We start from the raw sequence: 15,428 nt of genomic DNA, 5'->3' as shown, positions 1-15,428 counted from the left end.
GATTGTGCCACTGCACTCCAGCTTGAACAACAGAGCCAGACCCTGTCTCAAAAAAAAGAATTAGAGAAGAATCTGGCTGTCATTAAATAAATAATTTTAAAAGTTTAAGAAATAAAATAAAAAGAAAGTAGTCTCAGGGCCCACACAGCACTGGCACCCCAAACACAACAGAAAGGCTGGGCAAATTGTGTTTCTCCTAAAACAACTCTGGGAGTGGGGGCAGGGGCGGCAGCGGTGTGGCAGGTGTTGCCCAGATACCTGTCCTTTCTCTCCAAAGGGCGCGTGCGGCCCTCACCTGGTGGAGTCGGTCAGTCCACCTCCCTCCCTCCCCCCAGACACCATGGCGTGTGCTTGCCCTGCCCTCAGATCCTCTGCTCACTCGATTTTCAACACCAGCAGCATAAAATGTCTTTCATTTTGCAATGTTCTAGGCACTGCCTGCATTCGTTCAGCCCCCTGGTGACGGGCCGGCTGCTCCATACCTGGAAGGCCGACTTGAGGCCAGCAGGCCAGGCCTCTCCCGAAGCGTGGCCTTTAAGAATGAGGAGCAGGAATCATGCACCCCAGGCTCATGCTCTTTAATCCAAAACTCTATCTCCCATCTCGTGGCCCCCTCGGTCCCAGCTGGACATAAGACACTAGGAACAAAACCAGGCCTGTCCTCTTGGGGCACCACAGCTTCTCATTTGCAGTCCTAGTCATGAGGCTGAGCCAGTCCACAGTGACCTGCAGCTATTTCTGTTGGTCTGCAGTTCTACCGACACCCATGGGCAAGTCACAAAGTGATGACTACCCCTCCCGCTCCAAGATCCCAGGCAGTAAGACCCACACAGCCGACTCGAAAGCAGCACACCGCTAGTCCTGAAGATCAGTATCCACCAGGCAACATCTCACAGCTAGTCCTGAAGATCAGCATCCACCAGGTGATGTCTCACAGCTAGTCCTGAAGATCACTATCCACCAGGTGACGTCTCACAGCTAGTCCTGAAGATCAGTATCAACTAGGCTACGTCTCACAGCGGGGCCTACAGGGCCCTCCCTGGCCAGCAGAGCAGGGGCCAGAAGGATAAGCTACAGCCCAGGCCTCAGAGCCAGACACAGGTTTTCATGTTCTCTTGGCTCAACTCAACAGCAGTGACAACGATGCCTTCCCTCTATCTCCTTCTTCCTTTCAGAGGATTGCAGGCAGATTACAGGGGTAATAAGACACCCCGAAGTGGGTGTGGAGAGCACTTACAGCTCAGTGAGCCAGGACAGACCCAGACTGGGGCCCCACACTTGCTGCTCCTGTTCAGAGTTCCTTCCTCCCTTCTCATTTCTCAACCTCTCCTCCCTGGAATGCTGGAAAAACAGTGACTTCACAGTGATGATGTCCACAATAGACCCATCCAAGAAATCAGTTAACTCAGCTAATAACATCTACACCCTGGCACCAACCAGAATGCCTGTGCGACGCACAGGGCTGTCATCGCCGACAACCAGGGACCCGTGCTGGAGCCGAGCTGCATCCTTTTCTTCAGGGTCCAGAATGAGCCAAGCTCTCAGCACAGCACTGCTCTCGGTCCCCATCCCTTACACACAAGGTTAAATCCTGCTCTTCCTGGAACCCAGCAGGGAGTCAGTCACCCAAGACACCCAAGGTTCTGGTGGTGCCAGGAAATCTCCAGCACATGACAGGTAGAATGAGGTTGGTGTGTTCCTTCTCCTGGACTCCTCAAGAAAACCACACAGAAGCCTCCAGAAGTGCCTGGAAGAAGCATGGGCCCAGGCCATGAGGACCACCCAGTAGATTCCTACAGCAGAGCACACCCCCAACACTCCCATGGCTGCTGGGGTCGACCCAATTCCACCACCAGAGATTCAACTTCTGAAAACCACACCAAGACAGAGCCCTTGTCCTTTAACATGAATTTCAGTTTCCAAAACTCCTCAAGTCACTGCACACCCATGTTCACAGCAGCCAGAAGGTGGAAGCAACTCAAGCGTTAACTGCTGAAACAATCGGCAGAACATGGTCCATCCATAGACCGGAATATCATTCAGCCTTAAGATGAAAAGGAAGGAAACTGGGACACATGCTATAACATGGATGAACCTCGAAAACATTCCGCTCAGAACCTTGAAGACATTTCACTCTTAGGATGAACTAACAGAGCAATTCCCCTCTCTTCCTAAAGAATGCCAGCCACTGAAGGACAAGGACTGCATGATCCTGAGAGGTGAAACTGGATAGGCTTCTGGGTCGGGTGGGGACTTGGAGAACTTTTCTGTCTAGCTAAAGGATTGTAAACACACCAATCAGCACTCTGTGTTTAGCTAAAGGTTTGTAAACATAGCAATCAGTGCTCTGTGTCTAGCTAATCGGGTGGGGACTTGGAGAACTTCTGTGTCTAGCTAAAGGATTGTAAATGCACCAATCAGCACTCTGTAAAAATGCATCAATCAGGGCTCTGTGTCTAGCTAAAGGATTGTAAATGCACCAATCAGCACTCTGTAAAATGGACCAATCAGCACTCTGTAAAACGGACTAATCAGCACTCTGTAAAATGGACCAATTAGCATTCTGTAAAATGGACCAATCAGCAGGATGTGAATGGGGCCAAATAAGGGAATAAAAGCAGGCCAACCGAGCCAGCAGCAGCAACCTGTTCAGGTCCCCTTCCACGCTGTGGAAGCTTTGTTCTTTTGCTCTTCCAATAAATCTTGCTGCTGCTCACTCTTTGGGTTTACACTACCTTTATGAACACTCAACGCGGTTTACACTACCTTTATGGGCTGTAACACTCAACGCGAAGTCTGCAGTTTCACTCCTGAAGCCAGCAAGACCACCAACCCCCACCAGGAGGAACGAACAACCCTGGACGCACCACCTTTAAGAGCTGTAACACTCACTGCGAAGGTCTGCAGCTTCACTCCTGAAGTCAGCGAGACCACGAACCCACCGCAAGGAACAAACTCCAGACACATCTGAACATCGGAAGGAACAAACTCCAGACACACCATCTTTAAGAACTGCCGCGAGGGTCTGCAGCTTCATTCTTGAAGTCAGCAAGACCAAGAACCCACCAGAAGGAACCAATTCCGGACACAATCCCAGCCCTATGAGGTCCCTAGAGTCATTGAAATCATGAAGACAAAAAGCGAAGGATGGCTGCCAGGGGCTGGGGGAGTAGGGAATAGGGAGTCCGTGTTGAATGGGAAGGAGCTTCAGCCAGGAAAGAGGAAAAAGCTTGGGGATGGATGGTGCTGCTGGCTGCACTACAATGCGAATGTACTGAACTGGCCATTTTCAAAGGGCTAAGATAAAATATGTTATCCTTATTTTACCTTAATTTAAAAATCATCATCACCATCAGGTCACTGATGTGATGCCATATAGGTGAGATCCAGCCACAGTGGTCTTCCTGGCTATGGTCACACAGACTTGAACTCTGTCTCTTACGAAAGCATTGTCCCGATGAAAGAAGCCAGAAATGACTCGAAGGATGTGAGACACTATTTAGGAGGGAAACGGACACTAGACCGCCATTCCATCGTCCTCCGCCACCCCCTACAATCCCCCGCCAGGCCGTGCTGCTGAGCTGCAGAGTGGCACTCGGCCCACGCTGCCCCTGGAAGAGCCCAGTGCCTTCAAGGTTTCACTGTGAACTAGAACAGACTCGACTCACCAAGTGGAGAGAACCAAAGATGCCCTTACCAGATTCTCCACGAGCTGGAAGCAGGCCAGGGATCTGCTGCAGACCAGACACCAGAAGGTTCTCAGGAAGAAGGTGGAACGCAGGCTCCAGGGCCGGGTGTGGCTTCAGCGTGTACTGCAGGCTGCAGTTCTCAATGAGGGTCATGTGTTTGTTTTCTGGGGAAGAAAATACCAATGTGATCAATTGATCGCTGAAAGTAAAGGCACTTCCAATCAAACCAGCCAATAAACAGAGAATGCTAGAAATGCCACAAACAGGAAAGGGACTTTTCTAGGGAGAGTGTAATAGTGCTCTGTTCAGCCTCAAAGTGAAAGGCATTGGCCTTCAATAACCTTCTCTGGGAAAGTTACAATTTAAACATTTTTTTGATTTTTCTTTTTTTTTTTTGTTTTTGTTTTTGTTTTTAGAGACAGGGTCTCGCTCTGTTTGCCCAAGCTGGAGAGCAGTGGTGTAATCATAGCTCCCTGGAGCCTCAAACTCCTGCGCTCAAGTGGTCCTCCCACTTTGGCCTCCCAAAGTGCTGGGATTACGGGCATAAGACACCACACCTGGCCTGAAGGTGCAGTTTTTAATCCAGCATAAAATCTCTCCCACCCACTACTTCCCTCAGTCTCCTGAGAGCACAGACAGGCACGGGCTGTGTGGTTTCCCCAGGTCTCGCTGGTCCCTGCCATCAGAGGGGCCTGGAGGACACCCTGGCCCGAGGCCTGCCTGCCTGCCTTTGCCTGTCAGCACCTGTATCCACCAAGCCCCAGAAGGAGCAGGGCAGTACTGGAGGGAGGTCAGCAGCATCAGAGACGGAGCCCTGTCCTCAGGGAGGTGCCACTTTCCTGGGGTGACAGCTAAGACCAAACACGCGGATACCCATAACGCACGGGAGAACTAGATCCAAATCACGGGACAGGTGTGGGTAAAACACAAGGGGAAATGCAAGGAGGAAAAAGGGCATGAAGGAAAGCCCCGGGAGAAATGACACCCAGGAGGAGTGTGGCTGCACTGCAGTGGGGGCAGGCCCTGACGGTGGAAGGAATAGCATCCCCAGAAATGAGGGTGTGGGGAGAGGCACACCCCCAAAACACTGGGCCTGGGCTGCCCTCTTCACATTCCCACCAAATGGCCAGTCTTGCTCAGGCCTGATTTTCTCCAGTGACAGGAAGTCCACCACTTCCCGAGGCACAGGGCATGCACGTGGTCTCAGGCGGCTCAAGTCTTGGCTGTGGCCGGGCCAGGGACAGCTACTGAGAGTCACAAGTTCAGCTCATTCATTTTCTGATTTCATAAAGAGCAGGTCGGGCGCGGTGGCTCAAGCCTGTAATCCCAGCACTTTGGGAGGCCAAGGCGGGCGGATCACGAGGTCAGGAGATCGAGACCATCCTGGCTAACCCGATGAAACCCCATCTCTACTAAAAAATACAAAAAAACTAGCGTGCCTGTAGTCCCAGCTACTCGGGAGGCTGAGGCAGGAGAGTGGTGTGAACCTGGGAGGTGGAGCTTGCAGTGAGCTGAGATCCGGCCACTGCACTCCCGCCTGGGCGACAGAGCGAGACTCCATCTAAAAAAAAAAAAAAAAAAGAAAGAGCTAAATATGAACTAGTGTATTATTAGAAAAAGAAATTAGTGAAAAACCAGGTCCACCACAGTGGCTCACACCTGTAATTCCAGCACAGGTGGATCACCTGAGGTCAGGAGTTAGAGACCAGCCTGACCAACATGGTGAGACCCTGTCTCTACTAAAACTACAAAAATTACCCGCATGGTGGCGCATGCCTGTAATCCCAGCTACTTGGGAGGCTGAGGCAGGAGAATCGCTTGAACCCGGGAAGCAGAGGTTGCAGTGAGCCGAGATCACACCACTGCAATCCAGCCCGGGTGACAGAGGGAGACTCCATCTCAAAAAAAAGAAAAAGAAAAGAAAGAAATTGGTGAAAAACTGTATTGTTTTAGTATCTAAGCACTTCAAACATGGAATCTGCTTACTTTAAAATTTAAAATACTGCTAAAGGCATTTGACCCGGGTGGCTGGTCAGGAGTCACCACCTCTCCAGGAGGACACACAGGAGAAATAGGGGAAGACTCCAAATGCTCAGACCTCGGACCCAGCCACCCGCTTCAGGAGTATGCCCTACGAGTTCACGCACACGCTCAGGGGAAGGGCGGACGCCCACTGCAACGGGGTTTCCAACCTTTTCTTTTTTTTTTTTTTTTGAGCTGGAATCTCGCTGTAACCCAGGCTGGAGTGCAGTGGCATGATCTCGGCTCACTGCAACCTCCGCCTCCTGAGTTCAAGCGATTCTCCTGCCTCAGCCTCCCCAGTTGCTGGGATTGCAGGCACTCGCCCTCACACCCGGCTAATTTCTGTGTTTTTAGTAGAGACAGGGTTTCACCATGTTGACCAGGCTGGTCTCAAACTCCTGACTTCAGGTGATCTGCCTGCCTCGGCCTCCCCAAATGCTAGGATTACAGGCGTGAGCCACCGCGTCTGGCCCCACCTTTTCTTACAGAACCGCCTAAGGGTCGGTAAGGAGATCTATTCAATCAATCATGAAACATCGATTCCACAAAATACCACAGAGCTGTAAAAAGAATGAGTGCTTTTTGTGTACTGATAGAAAACATTCTTCTAGACAAATTGTAAGGGAAGAAAGCAAGGTGTGGAACAGTGAGTAAGAAGAGGTCAAGCATCAGATGCAATACCGGACATTCGCATTAGCTTCTGTGTCCGTAAAAAGACCCCGGAAGGGTCTGTTACTAGGGCAGCCCTGATGAAATAACAGCAAAAGTTCCTTTTTCTCACTGTTTTCCTTCAGTCCCTTTATCTATGGGTACAGCTGCTTTAAAGGAACCAGATGGCAAGGATGCCACCAGAGTTTCTTGACCCCTGACCAAATACCAGAGAAAGAGCCCCACAAAACTGGTGCAAACTAGAACGGGTGAGCCCCAGCTGCCTTTAGACTATTAGCATATCATTATAATGCTAACGTCCACTCTCCAAGAGAAGACTGCTGCGTGTTCTGCACAAGTCATGCCTGGAAGAGCACATTATGATCTGCGTCAGCGTGCCTGGAGTCCCACCCTCCCGGCCCGACCCAGTCGTGCGGACTGTGGACGTGGAGCGAACATGGTGGCTGTCTACTTTGTTCTAAGGATACTTCCAAAAGAGAAAATCCTGGCATATGAATAATTAGATTCAATTGAAAAATAACGTAAAAGTCAATCTTTAGCAATGAAATGAAGTTCCTGACTGGTTGTTCTCAGCAAACTAAAAATAAAATCCTGAGCCCCCAGTGGAGTGAAGGGACCTCCTCTTGGCCTAGAGGACTCCACAGCGGCCTTGAAAACTGAATTCTGGGAGTGACAGGAGGGGGACCAGACAGGCCTCCATATGCCCAAGCCTAAGCTAACCACCATTAGCCTTTCTTCCCTCAGGACTGGAACCAGCCCTTCTAGAGACTCCACCGCTGCTGCTGGCCACTGATCGCCTGCCGCTGCCCCTCTTCTGGATAGCCCGCGGAAGGCATGCAGGGAGGGCTTTCGTGTTCTCTGCTTCGCCTTTTCACATCGGGGGCCGAGAACTTCCCCCTCGGGTCCTGCTAGTGCCATGTTTTGAACACATGTCCCACGAAGCAGCATGGGACTCAGCCACGCACATGCATGCTTCTCTCGTAAACATGCATGACTCCTCCTGGGGTTATTAAAATAAGCAGACTCAGCCCCCACTCAGCAGAAATTGCTCTTCCCTCTGCCCCTCTCTCAAAGGGTCTGTTTCTGGCTTCTGGCTGGAGGCTACACTTCCCAGCCTATCAGAAAGGCCACCTGTAGGCTGCAGCCCTTTATGAGAAAGAAAGCTCTCCTTTCCAGTCTCAGGAACCTCATCACTCTTCAGCTGACATCTCTTATCATGAGACTGTCACCAAGACCTGTGAGGGGCAAAGGGAGTGGGTTTGATGTTTTGTTTTGCTTTATTTTTGAGCCAGGGTCTCACTGTCACCCAGGCTGGAGCGCAGTGGTGCAATCTCACCTCACTGTAATCCCTGCCTCCTGGGCAAAGTGATTCTGCCACCTCAGCCTCCTAAGTAGCTGTAACTACAAGCACATACCACTACACCTGGCTAAGTTTTTGTATTTTCTATACAGACAGGGTCTTACTATGTTGCCCAGACTGGTTTCAAACTCCTGAGAGCTCAAGTGATCCACCTGCCTCAGCCACCTAAAGTGCTGAAATTACAAGCCTGAGTCACGGTGTCCGGCCAGGTTTGACTTTTAACATAAGCCATGAGGCACACGTGGCATCCCCTTCGAGGAATCTAGGCAGCATCTCACCTCGAAGAGACAGAAAGTCACCCTCCCCAACAGATCCACCTCCAGCCACTCTTCCCCACCCACACTCTCCCAACTGCTGGGCAAGCACAGCCTCTGTGCTCTGAGCCTCCCTGATGTCCTTCTAGCCACCCTCACCCCTCCCACCACACACCCTTCCTGTCATCCTCCAGGCAGGCAGCAGCAGAGCAGACCGTCATCCCCATTCCTCCCAAATGGCTCCCTCTGGCTGCCTGGGAACGGCTGGTCACAGAGGAACAGCAGGAAGCTCCCCACCAAACCCTGCTCTGCTCTAAGGCGGCCTCTCAGCCATGGGGCCTCGCCATGCTGGAGATAACCAATGACTGTGCGGTCAGAGGTTTCAGACAGTCAGTGGCTGGTGACGGAGAGCTACTACTCCATCTGGTGAGCAGAGCTGTTCCCCTCCCTCCAGGAGGCTCTCACAGGCCCTCCTGTGCTCATTCCCACAAAGCAATGCCCTCCCTCAGGGCCGGTGTTTCAGTTCTTTACTTTCTGCCAGAAGTGCAAGGCCACAAAACATCTGCCCAAACCTCTCAGATAAATTAGCTAAGCGGACAGTGGTTTACACTGAGAAAGATCCCATTCAGAGCTAAAGGTAGGGAACACTCAGGGAAGGCACAAGAGCAGCGAGTGCTGCCAAGGCCAGGCCTGGCTCTTACGCTCTGTGGGGTCCTGGAGAAGCGGGTGCAGGAGGGCTCTGGGGGTGCCATGGTACAGCCGCAACCTGGAAGACAGGACCCAGAGAACACTCGTCAGCCACATGCACACTTCTCAGAAGGAAAGCACATGGAGGCCTCGGCCACCACCAAGCCCACCAGAGCTTTCTAAACGCCGCCAGTCCCATCCTCTGTGGAAGGCAAAGGCAGCTGAGGCCCACAGCAGCAGCAGCACCCAAGCCCTTGGTGCTCATGGTCAAGCATCTCTGGCACACATGCAGCCCCAACCCAAGGCAGCCTGAGAACCGAGGAGCTTTCCTAGAAAACACCATAGAGTTTTCCTGGAAAACTCTAAAATGTCTCAAGAAAGACAACATCTGAGGAATTTCCACAGCTGTATGCCTGGTTGGAGCAGTGCTTCTCAACCAGTGATGATTCTGCTCCCTAGGGCACATGTGACAATGTCTGGAGACTTTTTTTTCACTTGTCACAACTGGGCCTGGGGGCAGGGAGGGGTGCCCTGGCATCTAGTGGGTTGCCAGGGACGCTGCTAAACACCCTGCAGCACAGAGGACAGCCCCATGACAGCAAAGAATTATCCACTCCAAGGTCAGTGGTGCCAAGCTTGAGAAGCCCTGACTTGGAGTACACATGTAGGCTTTAACCCTGGCTGAAAGGATGATGTGCCAGCCTATCCACCCGTATGGGCTCCTACACAGAGCCTGGCACGCAGCAGACACTCAGCTAGCACGTGCTGAATGAACACCTACTGTCCGCCAGGTACCTGTGAAAACCACATCGCTCAATATTCAAGCAGAACTTACGAGATATGCATTATCATTACCCCTCATATACAGATGAATAAATTCAGGGCCCAAGAGCTCAAATCGCTTGCCTAAAGTCCCACAGAGAATCAGTGCTAGAGTAGGATTTTGGCCCATATCCATTCTACCTCAAATCCATCACTCGTGGCCAAAGCCAGCCCTTACTCCGGCCTAAAGAACAATTCCTTAAGTCACTTAGAAATGGCAAACCCAGTCGGACGCAGTGGCTCACGTCCGTAATCCCAACACTTTGGGTGGCTGAGGCAAGCAGATCTCTTGAGCCCAGGAGTTCAAGACCAGCCTGGGCAACATAGAGAGACCCTGTGTCGACTAACAATACAAAAATTAGCCAGGCGTAGTGGCACACACCTGTAATCCCAGCTACTTGGGAGGGTGACACACAGGAATTACTTGAGCCTGGAAGTGGAGGTTGCAGTGAGCCAAGATTGCACCATGCACTACAGCCTGGGTGACAGAGCAAGACTCTGTCTCAAAGAAAAAAAAAAAAGGCAAACCCCCAAGCAAGAAACATCCCACACTATGCTATTATGGACACACAACTTTAGATGACAAATGTACGGCTTTCTACTGCCACCATAAGACAAGCAGTTACACTGCCATAGAAAGATGCTGGAATTTGGCCAGGCGCAAAACCCCATCTCTACTAAAAGTACAAAAATCAGCCGGGTGTGGTAGCAGGTGCATCACTTGAGGTCAGAAGTTCGAGACCAGCCTGGCCAACATGACAAAACCCCATCTCTATAAAAATACAAAAATCAGCCGGGCGTGGCACCTGTAATCCCAGCTACTTGGGAGGCTGAGACACAAGAATCACTCGAACCCGGGAGGTGGAGGTTGCAGTGAGCTGAGATTACACCACTGAACTCAAGCCTGGTTGACAGATGAGACTCTGTCTCAAAAGAAAGGCCAGGCACTGTGGCTCACGCCTGTAATCCCAGCACTTTGGGAGGCCGAGGCGGGCGGATCACGAGGTCAAGAGATCGAGACCATCCTGGCTAACACGGTGAAACCCTGTCTCTACTAAAAAAAAAAAAAAAAATACAAAAAATTAGCCAGGCGTGGTGGCGGGCGCCTGTAGTCCCAGCTACTCGGGAGGCTGAGGCAGGAGAATGGCGTGAACCCAGGAGGTGGAGCTTGCAGTGAGCCGAGATCATGCTGCCGCACTCCAACCTGGGCAACAGAGTGAGACTCCATCTCAAAAAAAAAAAAAAACAAAAAAACAAAAAAACACCGACAGACACTGGCAAACCCCCGGTTGTAGAAACAAGGCAGGTACCTTTTGTCCTGGGAAGCAGAGGTAGGGGAGTTCGGTTGGTTGCTGAAGATCCGAAGAATTCCAAATCCACAGGACCATGTCTGGAGGGTCCCATCCCGTTTCTTGCCCTCAGCGACCACTTCCACCACAGCCACGATATGAGGTTGGTTTAAGGATGTGTGAAAATACAAGGGCTGCAGAACAGAAGCCAGAGGACGGTCTGAGTGATCAGGACACACACAAAGAGGACATGGGTGCCGTCCCCACCCCCGAGACCGCCCTCCTACACGTGCCACAGCATCTGGAACCCTCTACCATGCCCTCATGTGGCGCACCGTATCTCTGCAGGATGCCAGGGAAGCGGGCACACTGAGGTAACTCCCTCAGACTCGAACATTGGTGTTAGAGCTCTTTATTCCAGAGCACCCAACATCCAGGACATCAGACGTCTGCTGCTTCTGCTCCAGGAACTTTCCATTCCCTAGGAATTCCACCACAAGAAACACCAACAGACCCCAGGCCCACTATAGCAGAAAGGGGCTAGAGCAGCTATGCACCCAACTCTGCAGGGGGACACCAGGTAGGACCACAGTTAGATCAGCCCAAGACATAACACATCCACCACTACAAACACACATGCGTGCTGATCAACTCCCGCTCCCAGCATCGCCTGACACTCAACACGGACAACACACCTTCCCAGGGTTGCTTCATGCATAACCATTTTGAGTTCCATCTGAACTAACTGTATTTAAACTATTAATAAGAAGAATCCTTGTATTTCTTTAGGTGCTAAGTAATTATCCCCAGTTCAGAGCCCAAGAGACTCAAGCCTTTTTATGCCGAAAATCACCTTGAAATCATTTTATTAAAGGATTTCTCAAGATCTAAGTCAAGTAGATGATATTCAAATTGATCTTAAAAGGTTTTCCACTCACACCTTTCCATTTCCAACATGCAAATGGCCAGCCTCTGCTTCCGCCTTCCTGCCAGGCCCAGGGAGAGGGGGCCTGGGAAGACAGCACAGGAGACTCAACCCCCTCTCCGCATCTCATATGGGCGCTCCCACTTGGGAATGAAAGCACCTTCACTCTGCTGCTGCTTTTCTATTGCATTAAATTCAATGCAGTTGTTTTTATTTAAAATTCAGGGGCCTGGGGTGGTGGCTCACACCTGTAATCCCAGCCCTTTTGGGAGGTCGAAGCAGGAGGATCACCTGAGCTCAGGAGTTCAAGATCACCTGGGCAACATAGCAAAACCCCATCCCCACCAAAAATACAAAAATTAGCCAGGCATGTTGGCACACACCTGTGGTCCCAGCTACTTAGGAGGCTGAGACAGGAGAATCACTTGAGCCTGGGAAGCAGAGGTTGCAGTAAGCCGAGATCATGCCACTGCACTCCAGCCTGGGCAACAGAGTGCAACATTATCTTTAAAAAAAAAAAAAGGAATGCCCATAAGCACAGTAGACAAAGATGGAGCCACCGACTGAGTTTGGTAATCAACAGGGAATGCTCATCCCCAGGCATCAGGAGTGGTGCTGAACCATAACCCATACCCCAATACCCCAGCTGGGGGGCAAAGCACAGGTCACCAGCTGAGCACAGAGGCCGCCCCGCCCCCCAAGGCAGAAAGAGGTAAAGAGAGCCAAGGCTGGTCTTCTGCTCTATGACTTAAACTTGGAATAATCCTGCTGTTAACGAGTCATTACCATGGTGTCACTGAGAAAACGTTTACTGTAATCACAGATTGTCAGCCCAGGATAACAGAGAGACGCATTAAAACATCAGCCATGAGATATAAATCGTTATTCTATTATCTTTTATTGCAATATGATGAAATAATGACCACTTACAGCTGACAGGTGGTTGGACTGAGAGAGAATTATGTTCGTTTCCAAGACTGAAGAACTGCTTTTAAAAAGCCCCACTGCAAAGTCGAGTTGGTCATTATCTCACCTTTCCTATTTATACCTGTGCATATCAGTCTTACGAACACTACCCATTTTTTCTCTTGGCAATAAAACAAACATTTTCAACTCTGATACAGAGCAACAACAATCTGCCAGCCTAGAGGTCACCTTGAAATTACTCTACCTGAACCAGGTGGAACCCGCGGCTACGGGCATGTCCCAAGTACAAGTTTATGGCTATGCCTCTCCCTTCTGTTTACCACTAAAAATAATCACTGAGGCCAAAAACAACAGAAGCAGCAACAGAGCCCCAGAGCTGCTCGTCTCAGCCGATCCAACCTTAGAATCTGAAGAATCCATCTTTAATCCGAAGAGTCAGCCCCTCCAAGTGCACTGTTTGAAAAGTTCAGACGGCTGTACCAGTACAATTACTGACGGATAAGTACATATGCTCTTTTCCAAAAATCATTTACTGACCCTCCAGTGTGGGAACAGCCCCAAGCTAAAGAATTATAAGGAACCTGGAAAACATAAGTCAGCTTTCAAGAAGCTTGAGCCTCGAAGGCTTCATAAAGGACAGATGAGGCAGGCGCACACAAAACTACGAGCAACTGAGACGCATGGCTGCACCCCTCGGGTCATCCCGGCAAAGTCACATTCGACCAGGTCACGAGTGCCTGACCACCCCAATTCTCGCCTTACTCAGCCAGGCAGCACCCAGCTGAGGAATACCTGTACGCAAGCCCTTCAGTCTAGGGAAACTTAAGGAACGCCACTGCCATACATTTGGAAAGGAACATTCTCTGCATCAACTGAAATTGCACAATTAAAAGGTTAAGTCAAGCCCATCAAATCGCCTGCAGGGGAAGGCCACTTGACACAGAGGAGACAGGCTCTCTGTCACCCCTGCATCGCAGCTCACTCATCTGCACTGGTCATGTTTCCTCCTTGACAGCATAAACAGATTACTAAATCATTTAAATGCTCCTGTCTTGATGCCTTCATCTTCAAAACCACAGACACCATTTTGCCTCGGGGCCAAGTTTCCATTTTTCACCCACGGTGATGGAAGTGGAATTGGGCCTCTGCTGATGTGCCTGGATGAAGAGGTTGCAGCTGGGCACCCCCCACAGCACGGCCACGCGACCTGGCACCTACATGACATGGGCTCCTCAGACGACGCTGGGCCGCGAGGCCAGAGAGGAGCTGAGCAGGAACAGAATGAGTCCCTTCCAAAAAACTGTCTTCATAAGCCTTTAACAGGATACCTTCAGCCAGGCAAATAATGCAGAGACTGCATGCAGTTCTACCCCCCGGCTCAGGCTCACACTGCACGTTCGGACGGCTTCCCAGACACTACCCCTCAAAGACCGCAGGGATCAGGGGAGCCCGTCCATTTCCACTGCAAAGCATCATGACAGGGACAGGGACAGCCCCCTGCCCCACGAATTATCCAGCCCACAACGTCAGCAGTGCCAAGGTCGAGAAACTCTCATTTGGAGTAAAAATGTAAACTTTAATCCTGGCTGAAAGGATAATACACCATCTTATCCATCTCTGCACGCCCAGCTCCTAAACACAGCCTGGCACGCAGAAGACCCTTAACCAACATTTGTTGAATAAAAGCTACTGCCCAGTGGGTCCCTGCTTACGGAAAAGCACATGACTTAATACTCCAGCAGCACTTAGGGGATGCAAACTCCTATCTCTCATGAGCAAATGAATGAAGTCAGGAGGAGTTTTTTTTCTTGCAAATTAATTTCTTTTTTTTTTTCCCATAGGTTTTTGGGGAACAGGTATTTGGTTACATGAGGAAGTTCTTTAGTGGTGATCTGTGAGATTATGGTGAACCCATCACCTGAGCAGTAAACACTGAACCCAATTTGTAGGGTATTTTTTGTTTGTTTGTTTGTTTATTTTTGAGACAGAGTCTTGCCCTATCACCCAGGCTGGAGTACAGTGAATCTCAGCTCACTGCAACCTCCACCCTCCAAGCTCAGGCGATTCTCTTGCCTCAGCCTCCCAAGTAGCGGGGATTATGGGTGCGAGCCACCACGCCCAGCTATTTTTTATATTTTTAGTAGAGACAGGGTTTCACCCTGTTGGCCAGGCTGGTCTCAAATTCCTGACCTCAAGTGATCCACCCGTCTCGGCCTCCCAAAGTGCTGGGATTACAGGCATGAGCCACTGCACCTGGCCTCAATTTGTAGTCTTTTATCCCTCACCCTCTAGGATCAAGGAGTTTAAATCACTTGCCTGAAGTCCCACAGGGATCAGTGATGAAGCAGGATGCTAACCCACCTTACCTCAACTCAACGCCCACGGCGAAAGCCAGTTCTCCCTCTGATCCAAAGAGCAACTCCTTGGCTTACTTAGAAAAGTAAGTAAACAAGCATGATTACAACCCAAAGCAAGAAATATCCAACCCCAGCTCTATCAAAATAAAAAAAATTGAGCTGGGTGCTGTGGTGCATGCCTATAGTCCCAGCTACTTGGGAGGCTGAGGAGGGAAGATCACTTGAGCCCAGGAGTCCAAGGCTGCAATGAACTAGGACTGTACCATTGCACTCCAGCCTGGGCAACACAGTGAGACCCTATCTCTTAAAAAAAGAAAAGAAAGTGCTATGAACACACAACAACAAAACTGACAAACTTACAGCTTTCCATTGTCCCCAAATGACTGGCAGTTCAATCACTGCGTAATTAAACCCTGGAAACATCACA

The 15,428-nt window shown here is 50.4% G+C and overlaps 1 protein-coding gene across 1 annotated transcript in view; it reads right to left on the bottom strand.

Annotated features, from left to right (window-relative positions):
• Window positions 1-15,428, bottom strand: part of NPHP4 (nephronophthisis 4) — a 131,724-nt gene that overhangs the window by 103,082 nt on the left and 13,214 nt on the right. Inside the window, exons 3-5 of the mRNA XM_011938285.1 lie at window positions 10,814-10,986; window positions 8,696-8,760; window positions 3,698-3,853 (exon numbers count right to left, since the gene is read on the bottom strand). Of these exons, the coding sequence (XP_011793675.1) occupies window positions 3,698-3,853; window positions 8,696-8,760; window positions 10,814-10,986 (394 nt within the window). The remainder of the gene's footprint in view (window positions 1-3,697; window positions 3,854-8,695; window positions 8,761-10,813; window positions 10,987-15,428) is intronic.

Source organism: Colobus angolensis, unplaced genomic scaffold, assembly GCF_000951035.1.
Source record: "Colobus angolensis palliatus isolate OR3802 unplaced genomic scaffold, Cang.pa_1.0 Scaffold170, whole genome shotgun sequence".
In the NCBI taxonomy this organism is placed as follows: domain Eukaryota; kingdom Metazoa; phylum Chordata; class Mammalia; order Primates; family Cercopithecidae; genus Colobus; species Colobus angolensis.
Note: the sequence above shows the minus strand (reverse complement) of the source record. Positions and strands in the feature narration are given on the sequence as shown.